The 23,731-nt window shown below is 47.1% G+C and overlaps 1 protein-coding gene across 2 annotated transcripts in view; it reads left to right on the top strand.

Moving 5' to 3' along the window:
• Positions 1-23,731, top strand: part of LOC123772933 (putative leucine-rich repeat-containing protein DDB_G0290503) — a 393,605-nt gene that overhangs the window by 314,490 nt on the left and 55,384 nt on the right. The window contains exon 9 of one of the 2 annotated variants that reach the window (XM_069323326.1): positions 12,370-12,543. The exons of the other annotated variant lie outside the window; for it this stretch is intronic. Within the exon in view, the coding sequence (XP_069179427.1) occupies positions 12,370-12,543 (174 nt within the window). The remainder of the gene's footprint in view (positions 1-12,369; positions 12,544-23,731) is intronic. 2 annotated transcript variants of the gene reach the window in all.

Below are 23,731 nucleotides of genomic sequence, written 5' to 3'. Positions count from 1 at the left end.
TGGTAATATGTCTTGGGCTCATATTCGGGCGCGTGGATTTTGGAAGTCGAACAGTGTCCTGGCCGCCCATTATTTGGTAAACATCCCTGCTCCTCGGCATTCTTGTGTTGCTTTGGGTTGCAGCCAGTTGTCTCGACTTCGCATTGAGGAGTTTGTGGCCACCGCCTCCCGGGTAAGTCTCTAATTCCGTCTCTTTGGCTATGTAGCTCCAGGGAGCCGTAGGGGCTCCCCACAGAAAACCAGCGTTGAATGTAATGAAACGCCATTTTCTGGGTGAGCCCCGGAGGCTCCCTGGCTACCCTCCCTCCCATCCAGTTGGCGGGGTTTTCTCGCATTGGTTGAAGCCTAGTTTCTGAACCAAAGGCAGCCGGCGCGATGAGGTCTGGGGCCCCCCCCCTTCCCCCTCCCGGGGAGGGGAGGGCTGCGCGGACGACCGACGCAGCAGTAAATTGATTGTTTGATTGTTTCCTTGGGATTGTAGGGAGTTTCTACCTCTCTGTTCAGTTTTTTGTTGTAGTTTTTTACCATGTGGGGTTTGTTTTGTTATGCTTACCTTTCTGGGTGCCTGACCCCGGTCGATGGCAGATAAGGAAAACCCCCAACCATAATAGGGTTTTCCAGGGCCATTGCTCCCTGAAACCTCTCTGAAGGGGCCAGGTTCTGGCGCTGGTCTCTGGTAGGTCTGAACTCCATAGCTAATGTCCCGGTCTAACATAACATACATTAGCCCGATAAGCTCCAGGGAGCCTCCGGGGCTCACCCAGAAAATGGCGTTTCATTACATTCAACGCTGGTTTTTTCTATCAGTCAGAAAATTTTTCATCCATGGTAGCAACTGACCTGTCACCCCTCCAATGCATTTCAGCTTCCAGAACAACTTCTTATGGAACTCTGTCGAAAGCCTTTTTTTTTTAGGTCCAGATAAATGCAGTCAACTAACCATCTCTTTCCTGTAAAATCTCTGTGGGTCGATCATAGAAACTGAGTAAATTTGTTACACAGGATCTTCCAGATCAAAAACCATACTGGATGTCTGATATTATATTGTTTGCCTCCGAGTCTTCTACTCATTTAGTTTTAATTATTTTTCCAATATTTTGACTATTACACTTGTCAACGATACAGGTTTATAAGTGAGGGGGGTCTTCCCTGCTGCCACTTTTGTAGATTTGAACTATGTTAGCCTTTTTCCACACGTCTGCTACGGCACAACTCCAGTACACAGGCACCCAACCACTTGGGTTGGACAGTAGAGCGACGGTCTCGCTTCATGCAGGTCGGTGTTCAATTCCCAACCGTCCAAGTGGTTGGGCACCATTCCTTTCCCTCGGTCCTATCCCAAATCTTGACCCCTTCCAAGTGCTATATAGTCGATATAGTTGTAATGGCTTGGCACTTCTCCTGATAGTTTCCTTCCCTTCCTGTACACAGGAATTCCTGAAAAATCAGGTGAAGTGGAATGCTGAGCTCAGATGCACATTCTCTCAGAACCCATGGTGAAACTCTATTTGGGCCAACTGCTTTTTTCTTACTTAGCTCCTTGAGCACATTTTCCATTTCATCTCTAGACACCTCTCTGTGCTCTATGTTGTTCTCTGGAACTCTTATTGTATCCGGTTCTCTGAAGATTTAATTTTGTACAAACACACTTTGGAACTTTTCGTTTAATGTTTCACACATTTCTTTTTCATTTTCCGTGAATCTGTTTCCCATTTTCAACGTCTGGATATTATTCTTTACCTGCAATTTGTTGTTTATGAATTTGTAGAATAGGCCTGGTTCTGTTTTACATTTGTCCGCTATCCCTTTTTCAAAATTTCTTTCTGCCTCTTTCCTTACTGCTGTGTAGCTGTTTCTCGCATCTTTGTATCACTGGTATGCTTGGGGGTTTGGCCTCTTCCTATATTGATTCAATTTTTGTGTCCTTTGGTCTCTGGCCCTCTCGCAATTTCTGTTGAACCAATCTTGTTTTCTGGCCCTGCATCTCTGTTTAGGTATGAATGTTTGTGTGCCTTCATTGTATATTTAGCAAAATTTGGCACAACATTTACTTCCCTGCCTAGCAACAAGTCTGTCCAATTACACTCATTAAATTTTTTTTTAAGTTCCCCATAGTGTCCTCTCTTGAAATCGAGTTTAACAACTGTTTCAATGTCCCCATTTTCTTATAGATGATATCTTAAAGCATATTTAATGTCTAACAGGATATGATCAATCTTTCTCAATGGAGGAATGTACTGGATGTCAAATATCTCTTCTTTTTTCGTGGTGAATATTAGATCCAGTACTGACGGTACATCCCCTTCCCTCATTTTTGTGGCCTGCTTTGTGTTGATACAAGAATGTCTCCAGAATGAGGTTTACAAATCTGTCTGTCCAAATGTCCTCCGTTCTTGCTTCATATGCCTCCCAGTCTGCGGCAGATTGCCCGCTGGGCCACCAAAATTGTTAGCAATCCTAGAAGAAGAAAACAAATTAAAAAAAATTTCTTGCACACCGCAGTGTTGTTGGCTTGACTCAGACTCAGGGTTGCCAATGATTAATCACCATCATCACCAGTATGCTCCAGGGGAGCACATGAAGTATCTCCAATAATTTCAAAATGAGGCAAAACCTTTAAAATTGGCCACAGATTCCTGAGAAGCAGAGATCTTCATGGTTCAAAATGGGGAAAAGGGGGGTTGGCCACAGAATTTTTCTAATGACAGAAACACAGATGGGGAAACAATGAAAGTTTTCACAAATTGTTTACTTCACTAACAGCACTTACTCGGGGGTACACTATTACACAGAAGACAAAAGAGAAAAAAAATACACACTGCTTTATAAGTAGGCTATCAACAATTAAACCTGTAGATTAGCCTAGCATCAGATATAGTTATAACAAACACTTGAATTTTAACATTCACTTTGGCCACAACATAAAAATTTAGCATTTGTCACACAACATTGAAAAATAACAATGCAGGAATATCACAAGGCACCCAAAATTAACAAATTAATTTGGCCACAACTTTAGCATGGATATGAGAACATTGGCCATAAAGGAGGCAAAATAAGAAATATGGTAAGCTACCACCAGCATAGGAATAGATGCCTATGCACACAAATAATTTTGACTAACTCGCAACAAAATGGTAAATTTAATGAAACAAGTGCATGGGAGTCAAAATTTTGATTTGCAAAAGAAACTTAAGTGGAATAGAATAATCTCACCAAATGTACTAAACTTCGTCGAAAAATCCAGAAAAATTCCACAAAACTTTGGCTAGGCAAGAAAGTTTCTATACCCTAATGAATTGTATACAACACCATGCACTAGACTAAGTTAGGCAACAAAACATGAAGATTTACACTGCACCGTGCACTGAACTACTGTTAGGCAAGGAAAATTTACTCAGATTTTAATTTGGTCATTCATGCACAATGGTCTGGGAGTTAGGCAAGGAAATAACATAAATCAATACCTTGCAAACTATGGTGAGAATTTTAAAACAATAAACAAGTTTGTGGTAGCATGACCCAACCAGCCAAGGCACGCGTGGGTTTACTGTACCTAGAATTAGGTCTAGTAAACTGCTGGGTAAGGCACAGAATTGGAAACCATATCTGGAGTACAACTAACAAACCCATTCTTAATTTCTAATAAACAATGGGAGGGATATATAAATATATTCAACAAAAGCACAAGTCGAAAGCATGAAATCTTATTCTACATGGGACAAAAATACAACTTTGGGTACAATTTTACAAAGGGGTTTATTAAACAACACAGGATTATTTACACTAGGTATGGAAGGGGAGGGCACACTGTTACATTATAGGATTGTTGATATACAGAGAGATACTTCTCAGCAAACATAAATATTGGGAATGAATAGATTAGAATCCACACCAACCGGGACTTAGGTTCGCCACAATACTCTACCCTTCATTGGTAACTACAAAGGTGGCATGGGTTTTTAGCAATATAAGGTTCTGACACTTAAACACTTTACAAATAGGGAACAAAGTTGATGTTGTAAGACCACATGTTACAGAAAGTTGAGTGAATGAATCAAAACACAAAATACCGCCTACACACAGGGTTCCATAAATAACCTTAGCTTTAAAACTGCCTATCCCTAACTAACACAGGGACGGAACACCGATACAGCACGTATGAGATACAGTGCACTTATCGTTAATGTAGGAAACCGCCGCAGGCCACACAAGTGATGACTGCCTTCTCCTGACTGCCGCTCCTGACCAAGTAAACGAGACAGCTAGCACATCTTTGTCCAACCGCCCACTTCCAAAAATGTTTCATGCACATTTGTGTCTCCCAATAGTTCATTTATATGTCTTATAAATGTTTTTCAGGCTGTTTTTCAACATTTAACACTGTTGTTCCTATATATTTTCCAGCACTAAATATGCTTTTTAAATATGTTTCTGTGGGGAGCCCCTACGGCTCCCTGGAGCTTATCGGGCTAATGTATGTTATGTTAGACCGGGACATTAGCTAAGGAGTTCAGACCTACCAGGGACCAGCGCCAGAACCTGGCCCCTTCAGAGAGGTTTCAGGGAGCAATGGCCCTGGAAAACCCCATATGGTTGGGGGTTTTCCTTATCTGCCATCGACCGGGGTTAGGCACCCAGAAAGGTAGGCGTAACAAAACAAACCCCACATGGTAAGAAACTACAACAAAAACCGAACAGAGAGGTAGAAAACTCCCTACAATCCCAAGGAAACAAGCAAACAAGCAAACATCACACTTTACTGCCGCGCCGATCGTCCGCGCAGCCCTCCCCACCCCGGGAGGGGGAGGGGGGAGCCCCGGACCTACGACGCCGGCTGCCAAGCTCCAGTTCGTTCGCTAATGTCAACCGGGATTGACGCTTCTCTGGCCTCAGTTTCCTAGGCGGTGTTTGCCTTGTGTGGCGTTCACTGCCGTGTGTTGTGGTGTGCGGTGGCCAGGAGTACTTCATCAGTGCCGGGGCTGCATGTGCTTAGTGGCTGACTTCCCTAAGCGCCCTGTGAGTACTGCCCTTGCGTAACAGGGTTATCTTCCCTGGGGCGTTCGGGAACCATTCCCGTAGAGGTTCTTGCTGCTCGGCATTTGCCTCGCCCTTGGGGCCAGCTGGGGCTTGGGGCCCTTGTTTGGCCCTGGGTAGGGATTGGTATTGTGCTGGTTAGGGCGTCAAGGTGTTGCGCAGCCTGCCACCTAAGCGGTGGCCGGTTTCTGTTGCCTCTGGAGACGGTGTACTTTTGCGGGGTTTTTCTTTTGTTTTTCATTTTCTTGCCTGGTGGGGGTCTGCCTAAGGTGGTTATAGTTCCACTGGTAGTGTTTGGCGGCCCTCTGCTAGGCCCCCGTGCTTGTACACGTCTCGGGGGTTTTCAGTGCTATAATCTACCCTCTTGTTATGTTTGGGTTTCTTAACCGGTTAGCAACACCTTGCCCGGGCTTCCCGTAGTTGTTACCCTACGGGCCCTGGAAACCCCTGTCTGGGCTCGGGGGACCATTGAATGTGTCTTCCGGGTTCCAACCCGTCTTGAACGGGATCGTTGGTTGCTGTTCCCTTGTCTCCGGGTGACAGTCGCCATTTTTACCTCCGTCATGCTGCCTGTTGGGTCACTGACACCTTGACCCGGAGTCTTGCGAGTGTTTCTCTGCTTGTTCTCCAGTACTCTCCTGATGTTATTACTGTTCAGAGTACAGGCGGCATCCGTGTTGCAAGCTAGGTTAGGTTGCTGCAACATGCTAGGTTGGTTTCCCACTCGAATGCCCCGTGGCCGCCCCGTTTGGTTAGGTGCTGCTCGCCCCTTTCTCTCCATGTTCCCGGCTCCGGACCGTCTGCGGGTTTCGGGGTCGGGGCGGGGTTCAGTTGCGGCAGAGACTCGGGCGGTTTTCGGGGGCTGCCCCGTTCGGGTTGGGGACGGAGGTTTGAGCCTGTGCCTCCTGCCAAGGCTTCTGGGTCTTACCAGCGGCCCTTTCTTGTTGCCTTTCCCATGGGCTCTTGCTTTTCTTTCAGGGCGGAGGGCTTGGAGGACGGCTCTGCCCCGGGGCCTCTGTTGTTGGTTCCCGGGGCTGTGGGGGTTGCCTGCTAGCAGTTCTGGGGCGGTTTTGCCCCTTCAGGGGTTTTTCTGCTGTTGGGCATCGTTTTTCGCCCTTCCAGTCTGCTAGCTTCCCACATTTGCTGGCGTGTTTTTGTGTATTAAGCGTCAGTCACAGCCCCTGCTGGCGGCCATTTTCGTCTGCCGGTTTCCCGGAGTGGCCACCAGGGCGGCGTTGCGGTTTGTTTACATGCGTCTGGGTGTGCGAGCGAGCGTCTCTGGTGAGTTTTCAAAAAATTTGCAGGGTTTTTGTTCTGTTGTCGTTTCTTTGTTTTTCTGGTGTTTTCTTGCCGTTGCCTGTTCCTCTGGGAACGTTTGGGTGTTGCTTTTGGGTCTGAGCCTCTGGGTTTAGGCTCAGTGCCCCTGGCTGGTATGCTTGCTCCCACACCTTGCCCCTCGGTTTTCGGTCTGTTGGGACCGTTTTCCCAGGGCGTTCTGCTGGGGTCTGTGCTTTGCCTTTTAGTGGTGTTCTCCGCCGGCAAATGTGGTGGTTTGGGCTCCCCCTGGTTCGATTCTGGGTTCCTTTGGGTTCCTTGGTTTCGTTCTGGAGGTTTCTTCCTCTTGGGCCCCCTTTTGTGGGTTCAGGGGACTTTGTTTCCTCGTGTGACCCGGTTCTGCCTTTTGGGGTTCCGGGGTCTTCCTGGCTTGCAGACTGAGCTTTTTGGGTCTTGGCACATGTTGTGGTTGTGCTGGGACTTTGTGGTTTTGCTGTCGAGGTGGGCCTTTTGATGCAGTTTTGTGCCTTCTTTGCCTGGCCGGCGTAGTGCTCTTTGCCACTAGTCGGCGGCTTGTGCTTTTACAATATATGTCCTCACCTAGTTGTGCTTGTGGGGGTTGAGCTCTGGCTCCTTGGTCCTGCCTCTCAACCGTCCGTCAACAGGTGTATCGGTTCCTGTGCCTCTTGGGCTCTGTCATGTCTACATGTGACATTGTATGGGGGTCAGCCTCGTTACTTGTGTGAGGAGTCGCCACATTACTTCTTAGTGCTTTCCCGTTCCCATTCTGACACTCAAAAAAAAAAAAAAAAAAAAAAAAAAAAAAAAAAAAAAAAAACTTTAATTCTATCTGTGGCTCTTTTGGGTACTCAGTTTCCACCTGTGTCCCCTAGTGCGTGTGCCCCTTGTGTTACATAGCCTGTCCTTCTCAACCCTATCGATTCCCTTGGGTATCTTGTATGTGGTGATCAGGTCTCCCCTCACTTCCTCTTCCAGCGAAGTGTGGTTTCATTCCCGTAGTCTCTCCTCATGACTTCGGTAGTGTACTTTTTGTTTCTGAAGGGGTTCTGTTCCCTTCTCTGTTGACTGGGCGCTGGGAGAGCAGCTTGCTCTGTTGCCTCTCGCTTGGTCCCGCTGTTGGTGGGCGCTTTGGGTTGTCTTCCGGCCTCTGCTGGCGTCGGAGGACGGCTTCTCCCCCTTGGGGGGGGTTCAGAGCTGGCGGGGTGGGCTTCTTCCCTGCGCTTCGTCATTTCCTCTTCGTGGGTATGTGGGGCGTGGTCGATCCGCCCCATCCTTCTGGGCTTCCCGTCTGCTCTTTGCAGTCATGAGCTTTTCCCATCTGCTCTTTGCAGTCATGAGCTTTTCCAGTCAGCAGTTCTTCTGGACTACTTCCGTCTGCGCCCTGGATCCTCTGCCCTGCACGGAGGACTGTTGTCTCCTGTTTGGATTCTGTTAGGGCCGGGTGCATGGATGGTGGACCTGGACCTCCAGGTCACTTCTTGGCACGTTCCTCTCCAGTTTTTCTGGGGCTAGCACGGTTGGTAATTACCTATGTGTCCTTACCTAAGTGTAGTTACAGGATGAGAGCTACTCTCGTGGTGTCCCGTCTTCCCAGCACTCTTTGTCATATAATGCTTTGATAATAATTGTCATATTGTCCTATAATGATTGTCATATGTCATAATATGTCTTAATATGATTGTCATACAATGCTTTGGTGGTGGGGCTTCAGGTTTGCTGTTTTTATTGCATTCCCTATTTTGTGAAGGGCACTTTGTATACTCTTTGCATCTTTACCGGATCTTAGTGCCCTGTCTGCGTCTGAGATTCGGTGTCTGGCCTACCTCGACGACTGGCTGGAGTGGGCTCCCAGTCAGTCCGCTTGTCTGCTCGCCAGGGGATGGTTCTTTCCAGATCGCTGGGTTTGGTTTCCTGGTGATCTGGAGGTTTTACCTTCTGTTTCCGTCCCGGGTTCGGACCTGGGCCTCGTTTCAGGCTCTTGGGCCCCTCATTGTCTTCCCTCCAGAAGTGTTACTGTGGCTGTGGTCCCGCCTTTGGCTGTTCAGGAGGGGGTCCCGGGTTGCTCAGCGGTTGCTTGGGTGGTTGTGCGGGAGTTTGCACTTCGGCGTGCTTGTCTGCCCGCGGAGTCGGGTTTGGCTCCGGCGTCGGTTGGTTCCTACGGAGACTCCACTTCCGCCTCTTGCATTCCTTGGGTTCCTCTGGGGATCTGGTGTTGGTGCTGCGTCACCAGCTTCCTCTTTGGGGTTTTCGGGGTTCCGTGCCTTGGCAGCTCCCCGAGCCTTCGCTCGATGTGTTCACGGACGGGTCGTCTCTCGGCTGGGGCTTTGTGACCAGTGCTCACCAGGTCGGCCGAGGTTGATGGAGTCTGTCTGTCCGTCGGGCTCACAGCCCGGTTCAGGTGTTCATGGCTGTCTGGTTTGCGCTTCGGAGGGTTTGGGTCACTAGGTACTCTACCATTCAGCTCTGTTTGGACTGTTCTCTGGTGGTTCTTGCCGGAACCACAGGGGGTTTGGTTAACCGTGTGGTTCGTGTCCGGGGTGTGTCCTGCGTCCTGGTGGACAGCTGTCTCGGTTCATTCCTCTTCGTGGGTTGGCCAGTCGTCGCCGATTCGTTTTGTTGGCTCTGTTGGGCTTATGGACTCCTGGCCATGGACGTCTTCGGGTTGGCGTGGTCTAGGCGTCGCCCGTTTTGTGGCGCCCTTCCCACCTGCGAGGACTTCACGGTGGAGGCTTTCGGCAGGCCTGGTCGAGGTGGGGGGTACCTGTACCTCTTCTCCCGGTCCAGCTGTTGCTTCGGGTTCTGGCTCGGTTGCAGCCCATTCCCACGAGAACAGTCCTTATGGTTCCACGGTGGCCGGCCCGGCCTTCTTTTCAGACGCTGCTTGATAGGTGTCCGTACCCGGGGCGTTTTTCCTGAGGCTTCGCCTCTTTCAGCAGGCCGAATCGGTCCTGTCCGTGACTGGTTCGGCCTTCTCTTTGGCTCTTCGCGTCTGGTATTTTGACGCAGGTATCGCCATCTCTATGGTGTTCAGGTGGCTTTGTTGACGGTGTCCCACCTGCGAGCTTCGTCTTGGAGACTGTATGACGTTTATTACGTTTTCTCGCGTTTTGTTCCCCTCCGGCCTGCTCATGAGTCGCCTGAGCCATCCTGGTCCTTGTTCAGGGTGCCTTCTTCTCTTCCCCTCAGTTTGTGGTAGCCCCTTCGGTTTCAGTTTCCTCCTCTTTGGTACTGGTGGTAGCTTTATTGGTGTGCAGCCTTTCTCTGTCCTGGCGACGGTCGAGACGGCTGCTTTCCGGAGGGGTTCTTGGGGTATTGGTACTTGTTTGGTTTGGCCGGGGGGTGCGTCCTGTGTTGTCCAGTTGTGCTTTTTGCTGTTGCCGGCGTACCGTGCCTGGGGATGCGCTGTGGTTGATCCGGTTCCTTCGTTCCCTGTTTTCAGGGCTCGTGTCTCCCGGGTCGTCCGCAGTGTTTTCCTTCTTCCTGCGGTCTGTCTTTGTGCCCGTGCTGTTCAGACGTTTGCAGCAATTGCTGCTGTGTTGGTGACGTCTCGGGCTCATTTCGGGCGCAGGGAATTGTGGGTCGCACAGGTTTTTGGCCGCCCATCCATATGTGCGTCTGTTCTTGGGCGTTCTTGTTGCCTTGGGTCGCAGGTTTGCGACCGGTTGTCTTGGCTTTGCGTTGCAGAGTTTGTGGCGGCCGCCTCCCGGGTTAGCCCTTTCTTTTCCTTCTCTTTGGGTATGAAGCTCCAGGGAGCCGTAGGGGCTCCCCACAGAAAACCAGCGTTGAATGTAATGAAACGCCATTTTCTGGGTGAGCCCCGGAGGCTCTCTGGAAACCCTCCCTCCCACCGGTCGGCGGTTTTTTCGCGTTGGTTGAAGCTTAGCTTCCGAACTGGAGCTTGGCAGCCGGCGCGGTAGGTCCGGGGCTCCCCCCTCCCCCTCCCGGGGTGGGGAGGGCTGCGCGGACGATCGGCGCGGCAGTAAAGTGTGATGTTTGCTTGTTTGCTTGTTTCCTTGGGATTGTAGGGAGTTTTCTACCTCTCTGTTCGGTTTTTGTTGTAGTTTCTTACCATGTGGGGTTTGTTTTGTTACGCCTACCTTTCTGGGTGCCTAACCCCGGTCGATGGCAGATAAGGAAAACCCCCAACCATATGGGGTTTTCCAAGGCCATTGCTCCCTGAAACCTCTCTGAAGGGGCCAGGTTCTGGCGCTGGTCCCTGGTAGGTCTGAACTCCTTAGCTAATGTCCCGGTCTAACATAACATACATTAGCCCGATAAGCTCCAGGGAGCCTCCGGGGCTCACCCAGAAAATGGCGTTTCATTACATTCAACGCTGGTTTTTTTCTCTGATGTTTACACTGTTCTGGGGATGAAGCTTTCCTGCTATGACTGTTATGCCCATGTGCAGAACTGATATTGTACTGGTGAGGATTCGAAATGTAAGAGTTCCAGACTGTTTTTAAGCATTTAATACTGTCATTCCTATGTCTCTCACCTGGGTTATACACTTCACGAGGTTCTCTCTTACATCTAGCCTGACAATCTGTCTACACCCAGTCTAGCCTGACAATCTGTCTACACCCAGTCTAGCCTGACAATCTGTCTACACCCAGTTTGTCTATCTTGACAATCTTTGTAGACTTCCAGTTTGTCTAGCCTGACAACATGTCAAGTCTGACAGCCTGTCAAGCTTGGCAGTATTTTTAACCTGACAGTCTGCAGAGCTTGGCAGTATTTTTAACCTGACAGTCTGCGAAGCCTGGCAGTATTTTTAACCTGACAGTCTGCGGAGCTTGGCAGTATTTTCATTTTTAACCTGACAGTCTGCGAAGCCTGGCAGTATTTTTAACCTGATGGTCTGTGAAGCCTGGCAGTATTTTTAACCTGACAGTCTGCAAAGCCTGGCAGTATGTCTAGCCTGACTGCCTTTCTAGACTTCCATCTTTTGTAGCCTAAGAGCATGTCAAGCATGATAGCATGTCTAGCCTGACAGCCTTATATTGTCTATGCTCTTTGATTTCACAAAGGAATTAACTAATTTTAACCTATGATATGATGGGACAACTTTTCCACAACTCTGTGAACTCTGTCCTTCCATCATAAGCAAATCTGCACATCCCCCACTCCAGCAAACTGTTGTTCCTCAAATCAGGTGAGTAAAATCTGGCCTGGAAAGTGTGGGGTTCCAACCGCAAATTCGCTGCAACGAGGTTCATTGAATCGAGGTTCCACTGAACATCACTTGGCCAACCCTCTGATAGAGGCATAGCAATGGAAAAATACCAAGGTTCAGACACCAAACAAGCAGCGCCTGAAGCCAAGACTGAGCTGGCCACCGAACCAGAAGGATCACCCACCTCTGGTAGTACTCCAACCTGGCTAAGATCCAGGGCAACAGCTGGGGGAGTGGGGCAAGAGGTACAGGAACTCCCACCTTGACCAGTCCAGCTGAAAGACATCCTCCTCACGAAATCTAAACCCTCCACAGCGCATGTCATATTTGTGAATACCCATCAGGACTCACCCGTTGAATAGCTTGAGGAGCTACTGAGGGACCCTCCAGGTGGGTACCTTGAGGAGCTACTGAGGGACCCTCCAGGTGGCTACCTTGAGGAACTACTGAGGTACCCTCCAGGTGGGTACCTTAAGGAACTACTAAGGGACCCTCCAGGTGGTTACCTTGAGGAACTACTAAGGGACCCTCCAGGTGGGTACCTTGAGCTACTGAAGGACCCTCCAGGTCCAGGTACCCTCCAGGTCCAGGTACCCTCCAGGTCCAGGTACCCTCCAGGTACCTTGAGGAGCTACTGAGAGACTCTCCAGGTGGGTACCTTGAGTAGCTACTGAGAGACCCTCTAGGTGGGTACCTTGAGGAGCTACTAAGAGACCCACTAGATGGGTAACTTGAGAACCTGCTGAAGTACCCTCCAGGTGGGTAGCTTGTGGAGCTTCTGACTGATCCACTTTAGAGACTGTCGTAATTTCTGTAATGCCTAGTTATTTCACTGATTTTAATATGTATAATATTTTCCCCAGTTGCATGATTATCAAGTTTGTGTGGAGAGAGAGAAGTCGTCTACACTGTGTGAAGCCCTAGAACATCAAAAAGAGGAAAATAGAGTCCTCTTGTCACAAGTTGGAGCCCGCTATGAAGATTTGCTCACAGATGTTCAAGAACATGCTAAAGCTCAGATACACGAGTATAAAAAAGTAAGCTTATATTTCTTATATCAACTAAGATAATGTGAGGGAATGGATGAGGCTTAGGAAAGGTGTCTTGTTCAGACCATATTTAGTCGCCAGTGCAGCGTGATCTTTTTCATTAATACATGTTTATATTTTTTTCTGTTTGAGACAGATTTCAAATATTAGTAATATATTGTATGTATTGTAGTGTAAAATAAAAATCTGTTGACACAATACATTTTAAAATAATGCAGAATGACCTAGCATAGCTAAAACAAACCAGCGTTATATGCAATGAAATGCCAGTTTCTGGGTGAGCCCTGGAGGTTCCCTAAAGCTATCCTACTGATATATTGTAGTGCTATCCTATTTAGAGTCATCAGTCGCAGAGTTCTTGTTGCCTACGTGGGACCAGAGCCAGAACCTGGCCTCCTCAGGGAGGCACAGGGAGTAATGGTTTATGGACACTTTATATTTTGTTTTATTTATATATACAAGAGTTCTTACATTCTTGTGCAGCCACGAGCACCCATAGCATTTCGGGCAAGACCTTAATCCAAATATTCCCTGGAGGCTACAGTTAAGGATTGGCGCCCAGTAAATCCTCCCTGGCCAGGATTCAAACCCAGGCCAAAGCGCTTGCGAAATGCCAGGCGAGTGTCTTACCACTATGCCACGGGGACTGCTGTATAAAGTATATCATTCTTCCCATCGACCAGGGAAGGAACCCAGAAAGGTAGGTACAGGGGTACCTCGGTTTAAGAGTTTAATCCATTCCTGGAGACGGCTCGTAACCTGAAAACTCATAAAGAGAAGCTAATTTCCCAATAAGAAATAATGGGAATGAATTGATCCCTTCTTGACTACCCAAAAACCTCACTTCAAACTAAATTTTATACCTAATTCATCGAAATCTACACTACAAAACTATGTTCAAGTTATTACTTACCCTTGCTGATGACTGCTGTTGGCGTATGGAAAGTCCCCTATTCCATTATAACATCAGGCAGTGAAGGCATCACTGGTGTGCACTTTCTGGCATGTTTTGCCTGCATACCACTAGGACTTGCTTATCTTACTAAGAATCTGTCTAAAGACACTTGTTTTTCCCTACATTTTAACACTTGTCTGTAGTAAGACATCACATTGTCATTTAAAAGGTCAATGCAACGGCCTGCTACAGCTTTATCTGGGCGAGCTTTTTCAACAAAACTTTGCAGTTCTTCCCATTCTTCACACATTTTCTTAATGAAGAAGGGACATCCTCTACTGCCTCTACTCCGGAACTTTATGCTATTCTCTATGCTCTTCGTCTCCTGCTTTCTCGTTGTCAGTCTTCCTTTGTGGTTGTTGTTGACTCTCGTAGTGCCCTCATGGCTCTCGGGTCCTTTAATCCGGTTCATCCAGTAGTTGTCGAGATCCAGCATTGGCTGTTTCTCGTTCACAGTAAATTTAAGTCGGTTGAGTTTTGTTGGGTTCCCAGCCATATTGGTGTGTCTTTAAATGAGCGTGCGGATGTTGCCGCTAAGGAAGCTGTCCGCTCTTGTCCCATCTCTCGTAAAGGCATTCCGTATTCCGACTTTTACCCGGTTATCCATTCCTCAGTCCTTACCCGTTGGCAGGCTTCTTGGTTGTCTGTTACTGGTAACAAGCTACGTACTCTTAAATGTTGTGTTTCCTCGTGGCCGTCCTCCTTCCACCGTAACCGGCGGTGGGAAACAGCTCTGGCGAGGTTGCGTATTGGCCATACTCGCTTAACCCATGGTCACTTGATGGAGCGCCGCTTTGCTCCTTATTGTCCTAGATGCATTGTCCCTCTTACGGTCGTGCATGTCCTTCTTGAATGTCCTGACTTCCAGGACGAGCGTGTGTCTTGCTTTCCGACCGCCCCTCGCGGTCACCTGTCCCTCGATAGAATTCTTGGTGACTCGGATACTTTTGATATCGTTCGCCTTATGCGTTTTTGTTCTCGTATTGGCATCCTTGGTGATATTTAGCGCCCTCTGATTATTTTGCGTATTTGATGGTGCTACATAGCCTTCCCGGTTTGGTGCCTTCTTTTGATAATTACTTAATTACTTACTGCCTCTACTCACAACTATTTTCTTAGGTTGAACCTTACCACTGGCTTTCTTGGGACCCATGGTGAGATATATAATAACAAATTTTATGCTCAAATAGCAAAAAATCCGAAAAAAAACAGTAAATCCTTGTGAAGAATTCAGGGGGGGGGATAGTCACTGGGCACGAGGCACTGGTAAACTGAGGGGCGATCACTGTGTCACCATGCACTAGGTCAGCCCGTAAGCGTATCAACTCCCTCGTATCCCGATACAAATTTTCCGAGCAAATCCTGCTCGTAACCTGAAAAATTCGTAATCAGGGGCGCTTGTAAGCCAAGGTACCTCTGTAAAACAAAACAGACCACTGTCTGGTGGAAAATTGCGACCTACATCCTCAAAGAAGCAAAATAACTCCCCCAGAAAGAAAACAAACAAGGAATACTTAATCCAACTAGCCCCTCGTAGGGGGGAGGAACTGCGCTACCCACCCCTCCAGTTCTTGAATGATGAAAGCCGCCGATCGGAGGGAGGGAGAACCAGGCTCCCTACCCTATAGTTCTTGAATAATGAAAGATGCTGACCAGAGGGAGGGAGAGCGCCAAGAAGTCTCCGGGGCTCACCCAAAAACTAGCATATCATTACCTTCAATGCTAATTTTCTGTAGGGAGCCCAGACAGCTCTCTGATGCTATCTACCAACAGTAGATAGCTGGTATGATATGCTAGATATGCTGGTAATAAGAAAGGATTAGAATGCAGTTACCAACATCCCAAAAAATGTTTAAATATGCTTAGGAAAGGTGAGTGTCGATTTGGATCAATATGTAGGTTTTTCCATCCTGACATGTGCCAAACCTCACTGGAGGACAGAAAATGCTATGACCTCAGCTGCCCACACTTTCACGTGAAAGGCACGGAACGCTACATAAACAGCGGCAAGCAGGATAATGAATTTGGAGGAAACTCTATAAATTTTTTATACCAGACCAAAAGAGAATACAAAAGGAGGAGCATGGAGAGTGTATGGAACTGGATGCCAGATCCACTTGCATTCCAGAATTACAGATACAATTACACACCGAAAGGGAACTACAACTACGACAGGCAACTGCCCTACAACAATCAGTACTGGTCAGAACAAACTCATTATGTCCACGCATAATGGGCTTGCCGAAAAAGTCTCCCATACAAACTATCACTAATAGAGTAACCTCATTCATCTTTGCCAACATACAAGGACTGAAAACAAGAACAAACAACAAAGTACAGTTCATAAATGGTCTCCTCACGGAGTCAAGTGCAGTATTTGGAGCTTTCACAGAAACCCATGCAGGGGTTGGACAGTGAGATCTGGATTCCAGGATATAACCTATACAGGTGTGATAGGAAAATTAGGTCACATGGAGGAGTGGGTCTGTATATTAGGGAAGACCTTGTATGCTCGGAGCTCCTAAACGTTACAAATGAGGTGGTAGAGGTACTGAGATTAAAAATAGAGAAAATAAATTTAGTGATTATTCTAATATACAAACTGCCAGATGCAATGGCAGAGGAATTCACAGAACAGATAAACAAAATAGAGAATAGCCTTGATAATTTGGAGAACCCGATACCTGATATTATCATCCTAGGTGACTTCAACTTGCTTAGTCTCAGGTGGAAAATAGCAAACAATAATATTATACCAGGAAATCTATCGGGACCTAACCAACCACAGATTAGAGAACTACTTAGATTCTGTGACAAATTTTCACTCAATCAGCAGATATTGGAGCCAATGAGAAATGAAAATATTTTAGATCTGGTCTTTACAAACAATGAAGACATTATCAGAGACATTACGATATCAGATACCACATACTCAGATCACAAGCTCATTGAAGTGCAAACGACCATCAATACTCAGAATAGACCTAAAACGTTGATAAAGCGAGAGGGAATTCAGTAAATTCAATTTTAATAATAAAAGGATAGACTGGGAGATAATAAACAGGGAACTTACAAACATTCCATGGGAAACTGTTCTAAGTAATACAAGTCCTACAAAAGGAATAGAAAAACTGACTTCGGAAGCGTATCAAGTCTGTCTGAAACATGTTCCTTTGAGGAAAGCCAAAAAGAGATCCAATGTAGAAAGAGAACGCAGACAACACTATAAACGCAGGAAAAAATATCGGAACTGCTTATGCAGACACGAATTTCCCGTCGAAGAAGGAATAATTTAAATAGGGAGATTGAAGAAATCGAGCGGAAATTGAAACACTCATATGAAACTGAAGAAAGGCAGTTAGAACAGAAAGCAATTCAGGAAATAAAGAAAAATCCAAAATATTTCTTCACATATGCAAAATCAAAAGCAAAAACCACTGCCAGTATTGGACCTATCTGTACAAGTGAAGGTTCATACACGGAGGATGACAAAGAAATTAGTAAAATCCTAAAAAAGCAGTATGAGGACATGTTTAGCACTCCAATAAACAACATGAAAGTGGAAGATCCAGACAATTTCTTTATGCGGGATATTCAAACCCCTGTAAATATAACTGATATAAACACGAGCGCACTAAATTTTGAAAGAGAAATTGAAAACATGCCCATGCACTCGGCCCCAGGTCCAGACTCATGGAATTCAATATTTATAAAGAAATGCAAAGTGCCGGTAGCACAGGCACTCAGTATAGTGTGGAGGAAGAGCTTGGACACGGGGGAGATACCAGATGCACTTAAAGTAGCAGACATAGCCCCTCTACACAAGGGAGGGAGCAAAGCATTGGCAAAGAATTATAGACCAGTTGCACTAACATCGCACATCATAAAAGTATTTGAGAGAGTGATTAGGAGTCAGGTCACCAATTTCATGGAGACCAATGACCTTCACAACCCAGGCTAACATAGATTTCGAGCGGGAAGATCGTGCCTCTCACAGCTACTTGAGCACTACGACAAAGTCACTGAGGAATTAGAAGAAAAACAGAATGCTGATGTGATATACACGGACTTCGCAAAGGCTTTCGATAAATATAACCATGGCGTGATAGCACACAAAATGAAGTAAATGGGAATAACTGGTAAAGTAGGATGCTGGATACTCAGTTTTCTGTCAAACAGGACTCAGCGAGTAACGGTCAACCATATAAAATCTAGTCCAAGTGCAGTTAAAAGCTCTGTACCTCAGGGTACAGTCCTTGCACTGCTGCTTTTCCTTATTCTCATATCAGATATAGACAAAAATACAAGTCACAGCTTCGTATCATCCTTTGCAGATGACACAAAAATCAGTATGAAAATTTTCTCGGCTGAAGACACTGAAAAACTTCAAGCTGATATTAATAAAGTTTTCGACTGGGCATCAGAAAATAACATGATGTTTAACAGTGATAAATTCCAGGTACTCAGGTACGGTAAAAATGAGGACCTTAAACATAATACAGAGTACAAAATACAATCAAATGTACCCATAGTAGGAAAACAGCATGTAAAGGATTTGGGAATAATAATGTCTGACGACCTAACATTTAAGGAGTATAACCAAGCAAATATTGCGACAGCCAGAAAAATGATAGGATGGATTACGAGAACTTTCAAATCCAGGGATCCCATCACAATGGTTGTACTCTTCAAGTCACTTGTGTTGTCCCGTCTTGAGTACTGCTCAGTACTCACTTCCCCCTTCAGAGCAGGAGAGATTGCCGAAATAGAGGGAATACTGTACAGAGAACATATACAGCACGCATAGACACAATAAAGCACCTAAATTATTGGGATCGTCTCAAAGCCCTCCAAATGTACTTACTCACTAGAAAGAAGACGAGAGAGATATCAAATAATATACACCTGGAAGATACTGGAGGGCCAAGTACCAAATCTACACAGTAAAATAACAACGTACTGGAGTGAACGATATGGAAGAAAATGCAGAATAGAACCAGTGAAGAGCAGAGGTGCCATAGGCACAATCAGAGAACACTGTATAAACATCAGAGGTCTGCGGTTGTTCAACATCCTCCCAGCAAGCATAAGAAATATTGCCGGAACAACCGTGGACATCTTCAAGAGGAAACTAGATCTATTCCTCCAAGGAATGCTGGACCAACCGGGCTGTGGTGGGTATGTGGGCCTGCGGGCCGCTCCAAACAACAGCCTAGTGGACCAAACTCTCACAAGTCAAGCCTGGCCTCGGGCCGGGCTGTGGTGGGTATGTGGGCCTGCGGGCCGCTCCAAGCAACAGCCTGGTGGACCAAACTCTCACAAGTCAAGCCTGGCCTCGGGCCGGGCTTGGGGAGTAGAACAACTCCCAGAACCCCATCAACCAGGTATCAACCAGAGAAGGAAAACAGGGACTACCAGGGAGGCGGCAGCACCACAGAACTCAGTGCAAGGAACAGAAATACAGCTGCTTAGGCCTGGGACATTCATGAGGTACCTAAAAGAGTGGCAAGCTTCCTAACATCATGGGCATCAGGGTAGATCACAGGCTAGCTAGACTTAATGATACTGCAGACAACCTGGGACACACGAGCCCTGGAACAGGGAAACCGGATCAATCCAGAGCACATTCGCCAACACAGAACCAGTGGCCCGCAGGCAGCACTACCAGACATAGCATGTCATGTATCCCCGACTGAACCAACTAAGCATTCACAACCAATGGACCCCTCCAGAAGGCCACCTTTCCATTCTTTGCCAGAAACAAAGGAATCTGTAGCAAACGAACAACTCCTGGGTGCCAGAAAAGAGCATAAAGCTCCCCAACCCAACCCATAGAGGTCAAAGCCAATAAAAACAAAGATTTCCAGAAGCAATCACAAACTGAAGGGCCCACCACAAACCGAGGAGAAGAAATAAATAAAAGAACCCAATCCAGAGAACAAGAAGACTCGGGCAGAGCATTGAGCAGGCTGGAAGTGAAAAAATGCAGAGGTCATGTGGAATGGAGCAGAAATGACATCCACCTCAAACGCAAGCTGCAGTGGCTTGCGTTTGGGGTGGATAGTGGAGTGCTCCACAAATACAGCACGATGAGAAGCAATAGTATTCGGCGTGAGATGCTGTTCCAAGAAAAGTTAAAAGAGGAAGTCCCTGTGGTGAAGTGGTAACACACTGGCATCTCTCCTGGCATTTTACTAGCACTTTGGCCTGGGTTTGTATCCTGGCTGGGGAGGATTTGTTGCCAATCCTTAACTGTAGCCTCTGTTCACCCAGCAGTGAATGTATACCTGGTTGTTAAACGATTTGGCGGGTTGTATTCCGGGAAAAATTAGGATTAAGGACTTGGATGAAACACAGTGCATGCTAATGGCTGTACAATAATGTAAGAACTCTTGTATATGAAAAGAAAGGACAAAATAACCTTGTTTTGACAAGGACAACCAAAACTTCCAACAATACTTGACGAAGAGAAAGAAAATACAGTAGTGGAAAGCCCACCAGGAAACCTCATACTGTCACTGCAAGAAGATCATAGGTGGAACACCATCAAAGAAGCCACTTAATCACCATACTAATGGTTAAACACATGCGCCAGAAAGACTAGACGCATGTTGCGAAGCAAAAAGTCCAACCAGCGAGGTACCTCGCCTGCTCAACCTCGCCTGCTCAACCTCGCCTGCTCAACCTACTGAAAGAGGTGTAGCCGCAGAAAAATTCCCGTGTTCGAGCACCGAGCAAGCAGTGCCTGAAACCATGGCTGGGCTGGTCACCATGGGATCAGGGAAATCACCCACCCTTGATAGGATATGAGCCAAGTCAGAACCCGTAGCAACAGCTGGACTGGGGAAAAAAGGTACAGAAACCCCTCACCTCGACCAGTCCTGCCAAAAAGCATCCACCGCGAGAGCTTCGCAGTCGGGAACAGCGCCACGTACACAGGAAGATGCCGAGACCAAGCCGACATGAAGAGGTCCACCTCTGGGTGCCCGTACATCCTGCAAAGCCAAACGAAGGAGGCGGCGTTGACTACTTAGACTGGAGGACCTCCCTAACTTCGGACATATATTCTTTGTTAGATGACTCAGCTGGTGCCCCCTCTACGAGTCGCAGCACCGTTTGACGAATCCATTTTAAAATTGTGTTAGATTAGTCTGTTGGAGACTAAATTAAGCTTGACAAAGCGTCATTTTTATTCTCAAGAAAGGCAAAGAACTCGGGGTGACATGATGGAGGTGTACAGGTGGATATTAATTATGTACCAAAAGTATCAACACAAAATAGATTTTCTGGTTAGCTTGTCCCAAACTCTGTTAATACCCTAGCAGATCCTCCATCTGTCATTGAATCTTCCATTGTTGTTGTTGTTGTGATTTCCTCCATAGAATCGTACTTCGTCTTAGTCTGGTCTCAATTGTTTCTGTTGTAGTAATTGTTGCCGTTCCAGCCTCTTGTTGTTGTTGCGATTGTTCCACCTGCCAATGTTGTTCCTGCCGCCTCTGTTGTTATACGCAATGTTCCTCAAGTTGTTTCCGTAGTATCTGTTGTTGGCGTTGCCACTGACATCTGTTCTGTTTTGATTCTAGAGTGCCTCTGGGCTCTGTTGTTCTCCAGATTCTAGAAGAAGTTACCGTTATTATTGTTGCCATACCTATCATAGTTATTCTCCTGTTGGTTCCACCTTGGTCTGCTATCTGACCTTCTACTGCTCATTCTTGGCCTGCTATCTGAGTGACCTCTGTTTTGTTTCCACAGGTTGTTCCGTTCATTGTTATTACCTGGGCCTCCTTGTCCCTGCAGTAGTTGCTGTTACGGTCTGTCCCTTCTGTTTCGTCTGCCTGCAAGAGCACTGATCTTGGTCTTGTTGGTTGCTGGTTGTGGCAGTGGTCTAGTTTTCTGGTTTTACTTGGGGCTGTCTTCCAGGATGCCTGTTATCATGTTGGATATACTTCTATCGTCCCTTTTTGACGGTTCGATACGAAGTTGGCATATCTATGGTTTGCCTGCCCAGAACAGATCTCTAGGCTGCAATCATAGTTCTTGTGGTACCCTCCTACCTTGGGGCAAAATCTATGTCTATTAATTTCCCATATAAGTTTTCCCACTTCCCCTTGTTTTAGTTTAGCTTAGGGTCCACCACCCTGTGACCCAGCATCTTCCGAAAGTCAATCCGAAGGCAGCTCCAGAAGACCGAAGAATCACAAGACAGAGGCCAGGTGGCTGTGAGTCCGCAAATCTTCCCCCACCAAAGCAGTCGAAAAAGAAGAGACGGGTGCATGGAGCAACACCAGAACAACATCACGAGGAAGCGCAGGGGCAAAAAGGCACTCATTGAGAAACTCGAGAAAGCCTCCCAAGTACACCTGCAACACAGTGGTAACCTCCCGCCACTCAAGTGTGTGGATAAGACAAAAGTCACGCCAAACCTCAAGGAAAAAGAAGGGACAGTCTGCCAGCTAGAAAGACTCCGGAATCTTGTAATGCACCCAATACAGGGAAGGAGAAGTGAACTCAAAGCCAGATCCATCACAGAGGCATAAACCAGATTCCACAGGAGGTAAGCACCGAGCGCCTTCCGAATCTCCGTAGGGAAATCCAAGAGGAAGAAAACCTTTGGAAAATAAGTCTGAGGAACCAAAAGACAGCCGGAAATGAACCCAGGGGGATCTCCACCCAACTCAAATTCATAAAGGGGAGGAGGGTATGAACCCCCCCCCCCCCACCTCCCCCTCTCCTGCAGAAGAAGCCCCTGAGCAGAGGGGTGCAAGGGACAAGTGGGATCAAACAGAACCCAAGAGCTCCACTCAGATTCCCACCCGAGCCCCGGAAACCAACTTCATAGACCCTGGGGCAGATCCCTCATCCCCGCCCACCACCCCTGAGGGAAAGGCTTTCAAGAAGGGGCAACTTAGGGGCAACTTCTTACCCCAGGGCTGGTGCAACTTGGACACCTTAGCAGGAAGGAGAGGCTCAATTACCTCTACACCTACATAAGAAGGGTAAGCCCCCAAAGCCACCCGAGCCTCACCCTGAGCTAAACCCTGCTCTGACCAACGCCCCCAAGTCGTTGGGGTCGAAGTGACCAATGCCCCCAAACTCAAAAAAAAAAAAAAAAAACTTAAGGGAGTCAGTTCTGGGGATTCCAAATGGGCAACCAATCTGGCCCATTCTAAGATAGAAAACTTGTCATGCAACACAGCATCTGCCTGACCGCAATATAAGAAAATTCACCTTCGCAAATAGAGTGGTAGACGGTTGGAACAAGTTAAGTGAGAAGGTGGTGGAGGCCAAGACCGTCAGTAGTTTCAAAGCGTTATATGACAAAGAGTGCTGGGAAGACGGGACACCACGAGCGTAGCTCTCATCCTGTAACTACACTTAGGTAATTACACTTAGGTAATTACAGAATATCAGATAAGGGATGAGTGAATTGGAGCAAGTCCCACAAGACTCCAGGTCGTAGGTGTCTCCGACCCAACAGGCAGAATGGATGATCGTCACCCTGAGGAAGGGGTGACGAACCTTTGAATTCACCCAAAATGAGAGTGGTCTCGCAAAAAGTATCTACGGTACGACCGAGCCCACTGGGGTTTTCCGAGGCCTGTAGGGTGAATGAGCTCTACAGGAAGCTCATGCACTGGGGCCAGTAAACCTTATCAATGCAGGTAAACTTACCACAAGCAGCCGCTGTAAAGCCTTGGGGGGGCAACAGAATCGGACCACCACAACATCCTAGGCAGAGCCTAATGAGGTTTATTGCGTGTTTTGCAGTCCTCTGCAAAACACGCAATAAACGCCAGTAAACCAAAACAAAAACAAAACAAAAAAAAATTAATTCCACAACAGCTAACAAGCAGTTGGAGAGAAACATTGCCCTCTGCATGATACTTTAAGCAGGCTGCGATTGCCACAGTGCACCCCACCAGCCGATAAATACTTCCCCTACCCAGGCCAAGGCAGAAAGCCCAAGTCCCACGACTTGCCCCAAGGGTGAAGACAACCACAATCAAGGAAGTCCTCTAGCGCAGCAGTCGCCAACCAGTGATCCTCGAAACAATTTGATTTGTGTATTGTATGTAACTGTGCATTTATTTTAACTGGTTTAATTAACCCTTAAAGTGCGCATCACATCGTATGACGTGTTGGACGTTGTTCCAGTCAACTGCGCATCACGTCATATGATGTGTTGGAGTACTACGCAAGATTTAAACGGCCCGCGGATAC

The sequence above is a fragment of the Procambarus clarkii genome, chromosome 12, assembly GCF_040958095.1.
Source record: "Procambarus clarkii isolate CNS0578487 chromosome 12, FALCON_Pclarkii_2.0, whole genome shotgun sequence".
NCBI lineage: Eukaryota > Metazoa > Arthropoda > Malacostraca > Decapoda > Cambaridae > Procambarus > Procambarus clarkii.
This window is presented reverse-complemented; position numbering and strand designations above follow the sequence as displayed.